This window comes from Apodemus sylvaticus, chromosome 1 (genome assembly GCF_947179515.1).
Source record: "Apodemus sylvaticus chromosome 1, mApoSyl1.1, whole genome shotgun sequence".
In the NCBI taxonomy this organism is placed as follows: domain Eukaryota; kingdom Metazoa; phylum Chordata; class Mammalia; order Rodentia; family Muridae; genus Apodemus; species Apodemus sylvaticus.
In genome coordinates, this window is record NC_067472.1 from 82,441,328 (window position 1) to 82,459,438 (window position 18,111).

At 42.9% G+C, this 18,111-nt stretch overlaps 1 protein-coding gene across 2 annotated transcripts in view; it reads right to left on the reverse strand.

Moving 5' to 3' along the window:
* Nucleotides 1–18,111, reverse strand: part of Lcmt1 (leucine carboxyl methyltransferase 1) — a 54,001-nt gene that overhangs the window by 16,893 nt on the left and 18,997 nt on the right. For both annotated transcript variants that reach the window (XM_052199753.1, XM_052199745.1), the window contains exons 2-6: nt 18,018–18,109; nt 16,973–17,094; nt 11,398–11,474; nt 9,888–9,949; nt 3,046–3,148 (exon numbers count right to left, since the gene is read on the reverse strand). In XM_052199753.1, the coding sequence (XP_052055713.1) occupies nt 3,046–3,148; nt 9,888–9,949; nt 11,398–11,474; nt 16,973–17,094; nt 18,018–18,109 (456 nt within the window). The remainder of the gene's footprint in view (nt 1–3,045; nt 3,149–9,887; nt 9,950–11,397; nt 11,475–16,972; nt 17,095–18,017; nt 18,110–18,111) is intronic.

Below are 18,111 nucleotides of genomic sequence, written 5' to 3' on the forward strand. Positions count from 1 at the left end.
CCTGGAACTCACTCTATACAACAGGCTGCCCTTAAACTCAGAGATCTTCCTGCCTCTGCCTCTCCAGTGCTGAAATTAAAGCCCTGTGCCACCACCACCCAGCTACTTAAAACTATTTTTTTAAAGATTTATTTATTTATTTTATGTATATGAAGCATTGAATCCCATTACGGATAGTTGTGAGCCACTGTGTGTAGTTGCTGGGAATTGAACTCAGGACCTCTGGAAGAGCAGTCCCTGCTCTTAACTCCTGAGCCATCTCTCCAGCCCCTTAAAACTAATTTTGAAGGTACTCATTAACATTAAAAATAGGATTAACATTTGATATTGTTTTTTAAAGACAAGATCTCACTTACTGTATGCTATGTAGCCCCGGCTGCTCTTGAACCCACAGTGACTTACATGCCGTGGCCTCCCAAATCCTGGGACTGCCAGCATGAGCCGTGACACTCAGTTCAGGATCACTACTTTTAAAAAGGAAAGCACTGAGGAGATAAGGAAGCCGCCCAGGAAATGAGGCACGGCTCTCAAACTGTAACAACTGCTCTTCACCTTTGGCATGGACTTCCAAAAGTGAGGCCAACTTTCCCATCGACAGTAAGCTTGCTCACTTATAACTGGTACTTCCCTGCTCTGTCATGCCACTACAGAAGCCACAGGTCCCTAGAGCCGAAGTCAGACTGAGGTGTGACTTACTCCGTAAGTGACCAGCACATACTCCTTTCTGTTCTCCCACCCTCACACGCATTTCTTCATCAAATCTTCAAACCCATCTAGTGATACAGTATGTAACCCATATCATTATGTAGAAAAGAACTAAGGACCAAATACATTTTTAAAAAATATTTTAAAGGGCCATTATCAAATAACTAGTTCATTAAAAGGTTGGCACTAGCCAGGCAGTGGTGGCACACGCCTTTAATCCCAGCACTTGGGAGGCAGAGGCAGGAGGATTTCTGAGTTCGAGGCCAGCCTGGTCTACAAAGTGAGTTCCAGGACAACCAGGGGTATACAGAGAAAGCCTGTCTCAAAAAACAAAACAAAACAAAACAAACAAACAAAAAAAGGTTGGCACTATGCTCAGGGTAAGAGTCTAAGACTCCTGATGATGAGGGTACACAGTAATCTAGAAGCATCCGATTCCATCCCCTGGTGACTCTCACTAACATGCTCTCTAAGCACAAGCCTGAGGAAACCAGGGTCCTTGGATATCAATACATTATATTCAGCCAAAGGAAAAATATGCTATATGCTATATACTATACTATACTATACTATACTATACTATACTATAATCTGAGATCTGTGGAGTGGAAAACCCAGGCGGGCCCTCAGACCTCCCTGACTCAGTTCTCTCCCACTCTGTAACACACCTGAGAGCCAGCTCAGAAATAAAAGGTTACTTTGGCACACAGTGTTAGAGGTTCTCACTCAAGATTGGTGGGCCCTGTTGCTTTGAACTCATGCCCAGGCTCCATATGGCCAGGAACAAATAGAATAGGGTGCACTGCATAACCAGGGACAGGGACAGAGAAAGGGATTGGCTGTAGCTCCAACACCCTTCAGGAACCTGCGCCCAATGTAACTCCTACCAAGTTCCCTTCCTAAAGGCCCCGCCTCCTCCTAAGGGCACCATGGTCTGGGAACCAACAGTGCCCTTGTAATACTCGGTGAGATAAAGACAAAGACCCCAGGATAGCACTAGGCCATCAGAGCTCTCTGTTGCATGGGACATGTGGACCTACAAGTGCTACTGAGGCTAACAGTGCTTCTGAGTGTAGGCTGAATACATCAAGAGCTCCAATGTGCAAGGACACTAGCCCACATGGGAGAAGATGAGCAGGGAAGCCATGGAGACTTGGTGCTCCCTGTTCTCTCCGTCCATCTGGCAGAGCTCACCCGTATTTCACATTCATTCCTACTCCCCTCCCACTTATGTGCCCCGCTGCTGATTTCTTTAACCTTCTGCAATGGATGCTTTGCCTTGTTTATTCTTGTAAGCAACATTGCCTTTACCACATCATCCCTTTAAATGTGCTCCTGGGTACTAACTTCAGATGGAGACTACCCAATGTTATCCTCATCTGTGCAGTTTGACCTGGACTTGGTTCCAAGGCCACACACCACTCCCCTCTTCTCTACAAAGGACAATCTCAGAAACTTGTCACGGGGGACCCTTCTTTTCACCCGTAAGCCATTTCTGCAATCTAAGCGTGTACTTCTGAAAGCACGGCGATCTGGAGGTGAGGCTTTACGTATGTGGTCTCACAGTGAGAGAGAGTGTTATTCTGCAACTTGATTTTTACTTCCTCTGGATTTTGAGTTCTCTCCATGTGGGCTTGAGTCATGCACTTCGTGTTTTATTCATTCAGTCTCCTTCTGGTGAGCCTTTCCAATTTTCTGCTACTCTGCTTGCTGCAATGAACACCCACCTTCAGCTTGAAGTACCTCGTCTGGAAAACACACCCAAAGAGGGACTTTTGTTCACACATTCTAACTCTGCTAGCTGCTTCCCACTACTCCTCACCATGGCTTATAGGCAGTGCACTCCCACTTGGTGAGTCACCGAAGCCTACCCCTACCAGCCACATCCTCACCAACTTCATACACAGTCAGAGTCACACATTCTTGCCACTTTGGTCAGAGAATACCAGAACTTTACCCGATGGCTACAGCAGTTTGACAGCCCGTTTCAGGCACACGTCGTACATCCTGACGACCGGTGGCAGTCACCATCTACCTATCTTTGGCTACTTTTCATGAGTGTTAGCCTCTATGTATCTAAATACTCGCTCTCTCTTTGCATGTTGTTGGTATAGGCTCTCGCACACTTACTTTACTATATGATGGCCAGCATTTAAAAATGGAATCACTGGTAAAAAGCACACTTAAGAAAAAGACTGCGTAGAAATCTCAGAAAACTACAATAAGTAGCAATGACACGATACAGCATAAAGAGAAAGAGCAAGCAGCAAGCCGTACTAACTGGATCTCATAACTCCCATGAAACCACAAACGCAGAAGGGGTTAAAAAAAAAATCTCACTGTGTATTCATGTTACATTTCTTTAGTTTCTCTTCCAACTCAGAAAGGTCTCGGAGATCTGCTCCAATGATGGCGTATCTTTTTGAATCCAGCATGTGACTATCTGCAAATGCAAAAAATAAATGTTCATTCAATACAAGCCAATGATATCATATTTTTAATGGACATGGCTTTTTGTTTTTTAAAGGTTACTTTATTTCAAATTTTAAATTTTTATGTGTATGTGTTTTGCCTGTAGTATAGCTGCATATTATGTGCATGCCTGGGGTCCTCGGAGGCTAGAGGAATGCATCAGATCCTCTAGAACTGAAGTTACAGATGATTGTGAGGCTCCATGTGGATGCTGGGAATCAAACTTAGATCCTCTGGGAGAATAGCAAGTGCTCTTAATGCAGAGCCATCTCTCCAGCTTAGATATGGCTTTTTCAAAATTAAAGTAACTTTAATACAGGTATGGTGGTGCACACCTTTAATCCTAACACTTGGGGAGGCAGAGTCAGGAGCTCTCTGTGAATTCAAAGCCAGGACAGTCAGGGCTACAAAGAGAAACCCTATCTCAAAAAACTAATAATAATAATAATAATAATAATGAAACAGAAAAATCTAGGTTCAGTGAAAGTCCCTGCATCACTGCAATGAGGTGGAAAGCAATAGAAGAGGACTCCTCTTCTGGTCTCCTACAGGCACATGCATGCACACACACATACACATGCATGCACATGCATGCACGTGTGTGCACATACACACACACACACACATTCTCACACACATACTTGAACATACATACATAAATCACACGACAGGAGAGTTAAAATTAGCCCAAGTCACATCTTCTAGAGATGTCAGTTTAACACTGTAGTTTTATTTTTTCTTTTATGCTTTAGCTCAAGTAAAATACTTCTCTCTTGCACACAGGTATTTAAGAAAATAGGACCACTTAGTTTTACAAACTGTTTCCTATGTAATAAAAGCATCAAAGACATCATTCTCTTTGTTTTGATTAATTTTCTCAAGATAAGGTCTTGTTGCTCAAACTCAACTTGTCCAACTTCAGCTTGTCCAGCTGGGACTACACACCTGCACCACTATGCCCAGCTGGGACTACACACCTGCACCACTATGCCCAGCTGGGACTACCTACCTGCACCACTATGCCCAGCTGGGACTACACACCTGCACCACTATGCCCAGCTGGGACTACACACCTGCACTGTTAGTATTCTGTCTAAGCTCTACCCCACAATTACCTGGCAACAGCCAGGTATGCCCTGTCCCATAGTTGCCTGGCAATAGCCAGGTAGACCTGGCCCACTATAAAAGGGGCTGCATGCCCCTCCTCTCTCTCTCTCTCTCCCCCCCCCTCTCTCTCTCACACACACACACACACACACACACACACACACACACACACACACATCGCTCTTGCCTCTTGACACTTGCACCTCTCTGCCCCTCTTGGGCTCTCCTCCCCTCCCCCTCTCTTCACGTGGTCATGGCTGGCCTCCACTTCTCTACTCTTCTCTTCTCTCTCTCTCTCTCTCTCTCTCTCTCTCTCTCTGTGCCTTCATTACCCCATTAACTCCCATCCTCTGCCCTAAATAAACTCTATTCTATACCATGTCTGTGTGTATCTGGTCCCTCAGGGGGAAAGGGTGCCTGGGCATGGGCCCGCCTAGGCACCCCCACACACAAACCACTGTATACCATTCTCTAAACTTCTCTCTCTTTTTATGAACCCATCATTTGGTGCCAAAACCTGGGAACAACATGCACCACTATGCCCAACTCAGGGTACCATGTTCTATATTGATTTCCTAGCATGCCACTAAAAGGAAAACATAATCTTTCACTGCTGAACATATGAGATCACCAATCAAAACCACCTTGTATTTTGCCAGTCCCTTACTATTGGACATACAATATTGACAAATTTTCTCCATCTGAGACACTGCAATGAACATCCTGGTATACACACTGATGAAATACCTGTCAGTCATTTCTTCAAGGCAGAGGATTGTGAGTGGAATTACAAAGTCAAAGACTAAGCCTATTTAATCACTGATACCTATTGGTGAGTGGTTCTCCAAACACTACACCATTTATAATGTGTTATGTGTTAAAAGTTTATATAGCAATAAATACATTTTCAAAATGAGTAAGATCATGAATTTTCAGGGGTGCCAGAGGTAAGATGTAGTGGTGTCTGCAGTGGTTCTCAAGCTTCAAGACCCAGAGTTGCGACTGTGTAGACCTTGCCACCGTAGACTCCTGCATCTCTAGCACATTCCCAGGGGCTCTAATGTTCTCAGTCTGGAAACTACACTCACGGAACCATGGATTCTAACACAATGATACTGGCCTTTGGTGGCCATCAGTGTAGTCATGATGCCTCAGTGTGCCCTTACAAACTCTTTCAATTATCCACTGACTGGGTTTTGTTGGTTGGTTGGTTTGAACAGGGCCTTGCTGTTTAATGATGCAGACTGGCCTTGCACTTCCAGTAATTCTCCTACTGCTTGAGTGCTGGGAAGACAGGTTGTCTGCTACCGTGCCTGGACCAATTAGCTTTCTACCACAGGACTTAGTTACTATTTCCTCAGTGGTACAGAAAATGTAAGACGGTGACAAGCACCAGTCATCCTGAACTACTGGTACTGATTCAAGTTCTGGCTCTGAGACCCCCTACCAGCAGGTGCAGAAAGTGCACAGTGCCTGCCTAGCATGTATAAAACCCTGTATTCAATCCCTAGGACTAAAGAAAAGAAGCACTACAGCATGGAAGTAGGTCCCCTTATCATCTTCATTGGCCCATTTAGCTGATGCAAATACACTGAAAAAAAAAAACAAACCACCTTCTGGGAGCCCTTAGATGTCAGGAAAGCAATAAAGGACAAACAGGGAACCCAGAGTCAACCCCCATGGCACCACAACGCTATATCAAGAAAATAATATAAAGAATACAAAAGTGCTTGTCTGACCTATAACAAAAACAAACTATTCCCATGTGCCCGTGTGCCTTTTGAAAAACAATACATTGATGATAGTAGGCAAATCTTTAATGAGTTTTTCCATTTCTGACAAAAACTTGAAAGGCACACAACAGAATCTTGAGGCATACAGTTCTCTAATGGAAATAATATAATATAATATAATATAATATAATATAATTAATATAATATAATGGTGGAAAGGGACAACCAAGTGGTTTGGGAGAGACTTATCTGACTAGAACCAGTATCAATCAGCAAACAGTACACAAGGACAGTAGATGTGAATGCACACAGTGATCTGAGGCTCTCAAGCCCAGCCTGTAACAAGGAGGCATTCCACACAACAGGCAGAAAGCCCTGGACACCTTGAGCCTTTGATGAGACAGAATCTGAGGACTAGAACAGCAAACACTATCCCCACATACAGTTGTCCCTAAGGCAAAGTTGTTGGAGTTGTTTAGATATACAAGGTCCATTGTCCTCAGAGAAAGCCTCTTTACTACCACAGGGAACACAGTGGACCTATGAGGGACAAGGGCTCAGAGTAAGTTCCAAGGAAGTTTTATTATCCTCAGAAAACAGACACTTTTATGAAATACAGCACTGGCCAGAGCCCTCAGATTGAGCAGAAAGCACTGTATCCAAGGTGACAGAAGGACTTCCCATAACCACAGAGACTCGTCCCTCCTCTCCTTCTAGGTTTTCTGGTAAGGGAAGGTGCAGGACGGTTTATAGTATTTTGTGCATTGTTATTGAAGGCTTTCTGAAATAATGAACATACCCAGGTTTGCAAAGCCAATTAACATTGATTTAAAACCTGTCTATTGGGTAGTGGGGTGCAATCCTGAAATCCTAGCACTTGGAGGTAGAGGCAAGAGGCCTGAGTACGGAAGGACAGCCTCAGTTACGTAGTAAGTTTGGGCCAACCTGAGCTTCATAAGGTTTTGTTGTTGGGGAAAAAAATTATACATGACACTTGTGTGTTACTACAGTCAGTTTTGTAACCAGCGCTCCTTTAGAGGACTTGTGGTTAAGAGAACTAACAAAGGAGAAACTTTGAAATACAACTAATACAAAGTAACAACTAAGAACTGGCTTATACACAGCCAAATGAGAAATAATTATGAAAATCTCACTGCATACGCTTAGCCATTCTTCAGTATAAGCAGTGGTTCTCAACCAGAGCAACTTCACCACCACTAGAGAGCTTGGAGCAGTACCCAAAAACGTATTTGCTTGTCATGACTGAAGGATGTGCGTGGAAGTATGCCATGATGAGCAGAATCAGACCCTAAACATCAATCAATAATGAACACGAAGAAACTCTTACATAAAGAGAGGCACAAGAGCCCAAGATCTTCTACTCCTAAGTAGTAAATTGTTAAAAGTCCTTAAATAAAACACAGTCCCAGCTACTCAGAAGGCTGAGGCAAAAGGATTGCTTGAACCCTGGAATTTGACACCAACCTGCACAATGTGGCAAGACCCACCTAAACAAAACAAATAATCTTTAAGTGGTCCTAAATATTCTGTGATTGAGAAATTACAGCACATTGTGATCCATGCAGATCACAAATTAAAACCCAAAAGTAAAACCTTTTTTAAACCAAATGGTCACATTTCAACTTAGCCACTGTCAGCCCTGTAGCTCTGGGCAAGTAACATAACCACATGACTACATTTCTTTTAACTATAAAATGTAGACAATACTGATCTCAAATGATTATATTTAGTATTGGAGATGTTAAACTGATGACCTTAAGGTTCCCAAATGTGCGCTGAGGTATCCTGGGTGGCATAGCAAATTCACAGGGATGAAGCAGAATGTTTTGAATTTCTACAGGAAATGGATACTTAACATCAGACAAACATAAGCAAAACACAGTTTCAACAATACATCGCTTTGAATTCCTCCAATGTTACCACCCCCTTAGGAAGTTAAGCTCTCATATGCTGTGGATAAAAGCAAACCATGAATGTTGATGTAGACATAGGTGGTACCCAACCTAATTCCAAGGTGAAGTTGTTAAGCATCCAACAGATACACAGATCTCATTAGTAATAGCAGTTAAAGATTGAAATAGTCACACATAAAGCAGTGGTGTACATCTGGACTCCTAGTACTTGGGAAGCTGAGGTAGAAGAACTCAAACTTTAAGGCAACCTTGGCTGAATAGCATGTCTAAATGTCTAAATGACTAAATACTGCTTGTCCAACTTGTCCATTGCCTTCAACTTACTAAAAAATTGTTACATATATACTTAAGAAATTTGAACCCAACTAATTAGTAAACTGAAGTGTGGGAGATGTCTTTTGGCATAGAGTACTGGGGATTACTGAGACCTTCAAGGCACTGTAATTTTAAACAGATAGGGTCAGCCTGACCTAGCACAATGCCTGGGGACGCACAGGAGGCCTTTGGCAAAGACCAGAGCCCAGCTGAGACATTCTACCCAAATGAACTCAACTAAAGAGACACGTTACACTGTGAGCTAAACAGATGGCATATGCTTTGAGCCACATGGTTTGTTACAGAGCAAAGGGTAACTGATAAAGGCTGTGGTCATCTGCCTTCTAAAGCTACAGTTCAGGGAAAGGCATGAGTCTGTCTATAAATAACACTCACATACATGTGTGCAGAGTGACTCAATAGTACTGGTATTTTTCAAGTAAGCATCTCAAAAGGCACTGATCTGAACTCAGCCAATCCAACCCATTATTCCTTCAATTAAAGGCTAATTTATTATTTTTAAAGATTACAAAATGTTCTTTTTAGATAAGAAAATTCCCAAGAACACTTGAGTTTTGTTTTTTATTTTAAGATAAAGGGGACTCTGTCTCAGGTGGATTTCTTGACCACATGCAAGATTAATTTACCCATCTGCCCACTCATCTGATAATTTGTTGGCACTATGTACAGAGCACTGAGCCAATTCTCAGAATACAAGGATAACCAAGATGTGGTGTGAGCTGGGCATGATGGCATTGCCTGTGACCCCAGCACTGAGGAGGATAGGCAAAAGAAACCTAAGTTCCAGGCTAGCCCAAGCTACCTATCAGGATCCTGAAGAAAAAACAAAAACCAGCCAGCAATAAGCCCCTGTTATCATGGGGCTCATTCTCCAACAGCAAAGATGAAAACTGGACCCAGCCAAGCAGGTTAACGCCATATGGGGAGTATGTACAATGGGAAATGGTTCTATGTCATACATTTCCACATTGTTGATCAAAGGGATGCAAAGCGCAAGGGTGGCCATGACATCCTAATGTGACACCAACTAACCAAGTGCATGGATGACTGTTACAGAGAAGTGAACAGCCACAACAGGCCCAACTGATCTACACGGGAAACAAAGGCTGGCAGCCATACATACTTCTGTTGAAACTTTAGTATACTCTGCTCACAGAAAACATAGTTACAGCACTGTAGTTGTGCACAAAAGGAGGTCTGTTGGGGTGCCTGAGGACTACTGTGCTGGTTATCAGAGAAAGCCACTCTCTGAATATGTTCTTTCACCTGTATGACTTAAAACCTTGACCTCTGTCAACCACAAGTGAACACAATGGAAAATGTTGATAAAGATCTACAGACAGACAAACAAAATACCCACTACAATCTGTAAGGTTCAGCACTGAGAAAATGTGTCATAAACAGTTATCATTGCATAGGGGTTTGGAAATATGGCTAAGTGGTAAAGAGCTTGACAAGCATGTACAAGTTCCTAGGTGACAGCAGGTTAGTATAAATGAATGGACTGCATTTACAGAGAACATTATATTGAGAATGGACCCTGCCTCAAACAACTAAGCGTGTTATGATCCTGACCGCCCCACTCATAGGCTATACTTGCCCATTTGAAGAGTGTCCTCTGGGTGTAACTCCATGATGGGTCTGAATAGAAGCGGCTTGCTTCTATAGGAAGATGGAAAAGAGGAGAAAAGAGAGTCAATAAATATACCAGTGAATTTATTACCAAAATGCAGCCATCTGTCACAAACTGTGTTTACAGATTCAGGATGTTTGTGAGAGTCTGTAAGATTTGCATAGACTTTACCATTACACTTCCTAACTGGACATGATGCTGAAAACATTTCTGATTCTGGAGCATTTTTGCTTCAGACTTCTGGATGAGGGGAGTTTGGTGTACTGCTAATGTCAGAACAAGGCCCACATCAGAAATCTTTCACTCCACCTACAATTGGCCCTACATGCACAGTAGCAGTTCTATCCATAGGCGTCAGGTTAGGGCAGCACTGCATTTGCCATTAAAATCACACACTGATCCTAAAGTAATTCAATTTAAAAATAACTAAAAGTCTAACACAAAGTTTCTAAGTATTCCAGGATTTTCCAGCTACCTCCAATTTCTTGCTTGCTCTCAAATAAAATTGTATCTTATGATGCTGGCTGTTCTTTGTCATACAGGTACAAAGAACTGACTCTTAACGTCAACTCAGCAAATGAAAATAATCAGAAACTAGAGACCCGAGTGCTACACTCAGGTAGAACCTGTTTTCTTCCCAGGAAACCACCTTGAGTGTGAGCTTCGCCCAGGGCCATTCACTCGCACTTCAGCCAGGGTGCTAATGAGCTCAACAGAACTACACGGTGCCCAGTACCCGTTCGTCATCTGAAAAGCCTACTTAATATAAAATGTATTTAATATTTAAAAAAACTGGAAAACTCATAGTAGACCACAGAAAAGGTTGAAAAACACTCTCAATGTATGAGGATGCAGTAACTCTAAAGAATAAACTGAAAGTTTTAATGTCTATGGAATTTTAAAACATAATAGTTAGGGTTTTATTTAAATATCTTCTTAATAACAAAACTATTAAGTCCTGACAGAGGGCTTTCAAAGTTGGGGTTTAGGTCTTAGTTCTAACCAGGTGACCCTGAGCAAGTCAACTTGTCTAAGCAGAAGATTCTCAACTCCAGAAGAGGACTGAGTACTAAGCCCCGAGTCTACTATGAGGACTGGGCCACCCAAGAAATCATGAGACAGCAAGAGGCAGAGAAAATGACACTGATGTCCTCAGCCCTGTAAGCCCTGAGAAGAGCCCTCCCAGCACTTCACATACTCAAAGCAAAACAAAATTACTATGCTAATTCAGGGCCCCATGATAAAGCAGTAATCACGAAGAATTTTCAGAGTATTCAACTATGCTCTGCATAGGTTGATTTTTAGTGTTCAGAGAAGTTAGATAACTGAACAAGGAGGGTTGTGCAGAAGATGCACTGACTGTGGACTGCACTCATGGGCCCAGAGCAAGAAAGGAAACAGAAAGCTAGCACTCTCTTCTGACACACCAAGAGCTGAGTCTCCAACCGGCATCCTGCCCCCCAACAATTCCACTTACTTGATGGTGTGCAGCTTTCTTGTGACTATCATTGGAAAGTCGACTTCAAAATACTTGTTTGGGAGAAGACCTTCATCCTGAAGAAAAACCACACAGAATCACTCCTTAGCTCACACACGAGATGCAGCAAGCACTAAGCACTTACCTAACTGCTTAGTGGGATAGTGCTTAGTGCTTAATAGGGATTTTAGGTCAGGAGACTCATATGGCCCGAAATGTTTTATTTATTTTTATTTGTGTGTACGAATGTTTGATGAGCCTGTATGTATGTCTGCATAACATGTCTGTACCTGCTGACCTCAAAAGTCATTAAATCCTGTGGAATTAAAGATGGTAAACTGCTATGCGGGTGCTGAGACTTGAATTGTGTCCTCTGCAAGAACAAGTGCTCTTAATTGATAAGCCAACTCTTCAGCCCCCAAAAGCATTTTTCAAATTCCTATGGCCTCAATAAGAATGTATCTAAGAGGAGCAAGAATGAATACAGACGCTGGGAACAGCTCAGTTAGTGGCATGCCTGCCCTGTGAGTGTGAGAATCTGAATTTAAGCCTAAAAATCATGGAGTTGTTTGGTGGTGTGAGTTTGTAATCCCAGGGCCAAGGAGACAGACAGAGGACCACTGGGGCTCCAGGCAGTCTAGCCTGTTTGCTGAGCCCTAAGCCAATGAGAAACCCCCTCTCAAAGGAGGTGGATAATGTTCCTAAGGGTGACAGCCATGCTTGCTCTCTGGCCTCCATATGTGTTTTTATACACATGTATATACATATACATAGACATATACACATACACATACATATGCATATACATATATATGCACGCATGTATGCACCACTACCACTCTGATACATACACACACACACACACACACACAAAACACATATATTAAAGAAAGAATAGATTTAGGAAAAACTAAACTAAAAGGTTTCGTATTTGTCCAGGTAAGGTTTATAGATCTTGAAGTGGGATAGTGGAGAGGAGTTGTGAGTTGTCAAAACAACAGCATATACAGTGCACAGGGTTAGGATCATTTTCTTGCTGTTATAAGAAAGTCTGGTGAAGAGTGGAGCTTGAGTCCCAGCTCCACCATTTATCTGAGTGGGCCAAGAGGTTATCTCTTAAGATGTGATGGAGAACTAGAGAGGTGGCTGAGCGGTTAAAAGTATTGATTGTTCTTCCAGAGGACCCAAGTTCGATTCCCAACACACACACACACACACACACACACAAAGTAGTTTACACACATCTATAACTCCAGTTCCAGGGATCAGATGCTGTCTTCTTATCCAGGCATATACATGGTGCACAGACACACATATAGGCAAAGCACCTATTCAAATATATTCAAAAAAATTTAAGGACACTGTTAACTCTCATGTGGTTGAAATGAGTTAATCCATGAAGGGCACTCTGAGAAGGGCCTGACTGTAGCAAATTCTATGTCTGTGCCTTTATTATTTATAAACACAGGCAGAAATATGTAGGATTTACCATTAATTTCTCACTATGGACTACAGTAACAAGTGTGAAAATGCACAGAGAAACATAAGACATGTGTGCACACCACACAGCTCCATTCCTTTCTTCTGTGTTTCCTAGCATGGAGAGTGGCTAGACCCTATCCACCCACCCACTACTATTCGTCCTCGCCTTTCTCCATCCAAATGGTGCTCCAGTCACTGACTCACTCAACCCTGCTGTTCTCAGATCCTCTTCCACTGTCCCCTCTCCCCACGGCGTCCCGCTCTTTCTGCACTACACTACCTCCTCAGCTCTTCACACTGAGCCAGCGGGAGCAGGTGCAGCCAGCCTTTCTCCTCAGTGTCTGTGCCATCCCCTGCTACCTGCACTTACATCCCAAAAACACAGGCCTGTGCACACCTAAAAGGAAGGGCAAGAGACCAGACATCCTGAATCTGGTGATGGCTTCTCGGGTGCCAGATGCAGAAAGGGAAAGGAGAATCCGGGACAGGGGATTCCTACTTTCTGCCTTGAGCAACTACAAACATGAGAACCAATCATGAAGACAGTTGTAAGAGATAACGACCGTGTGTGGAGGTATAAACTTGTCTGAGGGACCAAACACAGCAAAGACAACCTCATGGGGACAGAGCCACCACAGCCGCATGCTCACAGAAAGTAATCCTTCAAGTCTACCAACATGGAGATAGCTCCTCTGCTGCATTCCAAGGCATAGCCTGGGCTTCCTTTACAAGGGAGGCAGGAAGGAAGGACAGTATTCTGATACCCTTGGCTCAGAAACCTCAGCTGTCCACACTTAATGGTTTGTGCTCTGCAAAGCTGAGCTGTGGAGAAGCAGCCCAAAGACACACAAAAATGAAGGATATATATTCAGGGGATATGGAAACATTTCAATAAGAAATCTTATTAAGACTATTCACGGTGTAAAACCTGCTCGGGCTGTAAGAACTGTTCCTGGAGCCAGAGGTGCAGCTCAGTAGTAGAGCACTTGTCAAACATGCAAGAAGCCCTGGGTTCCATCCTTAGCACCACAAAAGCAAAGCAAGAGCACTTTACTCAAGGATACATAAGTTACAGGCCATCCACAACTCCAACAGACAGCAACAATGGAAGCAAACACATACGGTCAGCTGTCTGTCCTCTATTCCACAGGAAGGTGTCTTCTGTCAAGTGCTAGCCCAGGCACTTCCTCTCCTGAGCTGCTCAGCTTCCTTCCCAGTTGAGAGGAAAACAACTGTAGCCTGTCCTGCTTTCCTCACTGATGCCCTGACTCTCTGGACCATCAGCACTGCAGGCCTACAGCGCTCCCAGCTAATGAGCTGGTTCACAGGCCCCGAATCTCTGTCAGGCTCACACAAGGGCAGCCTGGAATGCAGAGGGAAGCCACCATGGCTAACCATTTCCCACACTGCCAAAGGCAATGCTGCTTCCTTCTATAGAACTCAAGAGACATCAAAAAGCTGAGGTACATTCTGTGACAGTCCTAGCTTTCTTATCTCCAGGGAACCGCAGCTATACAAAGGGCCTTGCTCCCCTGAGATCACACAGAAGGAGCAGAAAGTCCATAGTAATAGCTTCAGTTCTGCAGATACAGCCTTTCTAGCAGGAAGGCACGTGACACAGTAAGAACATGAGGACTCCCTATGCTTCTATGCAAAGGCATACATCTCTAAAGTATAGATTCATGGATTGTTTGTTTGTTTGTTTGTTTTACAAAGAACCAGAAAACAGTTTAACCTTTACAGGGCATATGGTCTCTGTTATGACTAGTTAACTCTGTTGATGTCCTATTCATATAGCTGCTGAAGACAGACAATATATAACAAATCAGTGTGACTGTGTTCCAACAAAACTTTATTGACAAAAACATGTGGGCCAGATTTACCCTATAGTTTATATCTGGCAACTCCTGCTCTAAAAGAGCAGACATGGAGCTGGAGAGACAGCTCAGAGGTTAAGAGCACTAGCTGATCTTCCAGAGGACCATGGATTTAATTCCTATGACCCACAAAGCAGCTCACAACCATCTGTAACTCCAGTTCTAGGGGTTCTGCTTCTGAGTACACCAGGCATTCACTCAGTACATAAAACATACATTAAAGCAAAACACCCTGATGCAAAAAAAAAAAAAAAAAAAAAAACATCCAGGCGTGGTGGCGCACGCCTTTAATCCCAGCACTTGGGAGGCAGAGGCAGGCGGATTTCTGAGTTCAAGATCAGCCTGGTCTACAGAGTGAGTTCTAGGACAGCCAGGGCTACACAGAGAAACCCTGTCTCAAAAAACAAAACAAAACAAAAAAATTATTGAAAAAAAAAAACAAAAAACAAATACAGAAAATATCTACTAAAAAAAAAACTGGAAAAAAAAAACTTTAGAAAAAAGTGTTTCAGAACAGCATGATTATCAGTAAAACTAAGAAATTTTCACAAGAGACTTCCAAACTTTCTGCTGTTCTCCTTACAACTTAACAGGAAATCTTTCTTCTTAGAAGAGGTAAACTTTGTTCATATATAAGAACCCCAGATTTAATAATTATCAAGTTATCTACATGAAGGGAAAGAAAGCAACCCATGTGATAACGGGACCTTGGGCCCAGTGGAAGGATCTCTCAACAGCAACACCCTTCCACAGACTCTACTCAGATCCTTCATACAAACCATGAGCACTCTGCCACAAAGACAAAACAGGCCTACCCAAAAAATGTCTGTCAAAAGGGGACCCCCTGAACTTCCTCAGTACCGTGAGTAGACAAAGGCTTGAGTTCACTGCATGTGTGTCCAAACTCTAAAGCCATTGGTTGTCAGATCCCAGAAGACACTTGTCCCAGCCCCTCTTGCTCCATCTGTGAAACCCTCACAGACTCATGCTAATGTCTGTCACATAAAAGTCCTTACAAATGCTAGTCATCTTATCTTAGAGAATGTGAAGCAAACAAGAACACCAAGATCACAGGCTCCTCACGTAAAACAAAAGCTGGGAGCTTTGATGACCAAAGTCTTTATCGGGTGACCTGATTAGGGACAAAGATCTAAGCAGGTCGAATTGTGTACATACGTTCTTATCTATCTTTTTCTACACTTACAAACAATCTGGGGAAATGCACATACCCATTATTGCACATGGCTGACCTCACAGAGAAGTCAAGAAGTCTGCACAAACCTACAAAGAGAACATGCAACATAGAAGATATGGAACGGTAAACACCAAGCCACGGAGTAAAGGCAGAACACCAGCAGAATCCTATTTCCCCTTATGAACACGACCAGACCTGCCTCTCTGTCCCTCATAGGGTAGCCACAGACGCAACCAGAACAACTACAACAGGCTTTATGTCACACCCCTTCCATCTCACACATCTCGGACTGACAGACATGACCAGAATGACATTACATGGTCAACTGATCTTAGTTACTATTGAAATTAAAAAATTCATAGATTTGTCCTCAGTGATTCTAGTAGAATTTTTCCTTCCCAATGTATATCAACACATATAGAAGAAAATAAGTGAATTTTTAGTATAACTTTTAGTATAATGTAATTTGAAAAACAATCTAATTTCCTGGGCCCTGGTAAGACAACACAAAGGTTGAACGTCACTGCAGAGGTTATTGGGGGAGGCATCTAGGCAGGTGGGACTGGATGACAAAGTCTGCCACTGAATTTCTTTTAATGTTTTTTTTTTTACTTATATGCATGTGTATATGCACAGTGTGTGTGTATGATCCCTGTTAGTATGCACATATATATGAAGTCAGAGGACCACCTCAAGGCTCATTCCTCTCAGGTATGATCTACTTTTTGTTTGAAATAGGACACTCCATTGTCTTGGAAAGCCCCTGAGTATTATAGGCTAGCTGGCTCAAGAACTTCCAGGGACCCACCTGTCTCTGCCCCCCAGCTCACCAGCACTGGGATTACAAGAGCAAGCTACTATGTCCAGTTTTTTCCTATGGATCCTAGGGGAAGAACTCAGGTCTCTGTGCTTTACCAGCTGAGACAGTCCACTCTTTAAATATATTTAAAATTTTTTCAACGAGGTAATCATCATCAAAAAATTAAGCTGGAACAACTGTAGTAGGAGAACCTTTAATTACCTTTAATTTCCAGAAGGTGGTATCCATCCCAGCCCCAAGGTTGAGAATTTGACAATGGCATTCTGTCTTCCGGAGAAAAGCTTTAATAAGCTGACTAACACCATGAACTCGAGCAAAATATCCTTGGAGAGAGTTTCAGAGAAATAAGCTGTCAGTCACTCACTCAGGGACAACACACATAATCCCTCAAAGTCATCAGAGAATCAGGTGCCACAAGGGTTCCTGGTTCAGCAACACTCATTAGGAAATCTGCATCAAGACTACAGGGAAGGCTGCCAAGTAAGCAGCATGGCCTTACCTCAGGATGCTTGGTATTCAAGTCTCTGCACTGCTCACAAAGACTATCTGCGAAGATCTACCTTTAGAGCTCAGGTCCCACTATATTACCCACAGATGAATTAAGATAACATGGTTGGATTTCACTGTGGCAAAAAGTAAGCCCTGTTTCTGTGTTGACAAAATTACTTAAAAGCCTAACAGCTGTTGTTACTAAACACTGTAAGAAATCACAAAAGGTTACTCTCATACAGGCAGATAGTGCATAGCAAAAGATGCATGATATTTTTGTTCTGTTTGGTGTGTTGGTTCTTTTGAGACAAGGTTTTATTGTGCAGCCCAGATGGATTTAAAATCACAATCTTCCTGCTTGAACCTTCAGAGTGCTGGAAATAGAGGCATGCCCCACCATACTTGGCTTATAAAGAAGTTGTGTGCATCTGCACATGTGTTCACGCACGTTTCAGTGCTAGGGACTGAACCCCTGAACTTGTACATGCTAAGCAGGTGCTCTATGACCGAGCCATATCTGCAGCCATTAATAGGTTCTTATAAATGGGAGAATTAGACAACAAAATTCCAGTAACATCATTTTTATGATCGAATTGAGATTAAAAGTTTTATAGAGTGCCATGTCGGTGAGGAAGCTGGAACTAGGCCCTTTCCTGTCCTTTATAAAGAGCATATCCTGGAAGGCTCTCTAAGAATAAATCTACAAACCTTCAGGGCCTACGGGGTTGAGATGGCGGGGAGGCAGGTAGCCACTTACCTCTGTTAATTTCGGGGGCCTTCCTCTCTTTAGACTGTCGTACAAGGTGCTCGATGTACGGGTCATGCCAGTAGCCGATGCTCACCGCAAACCT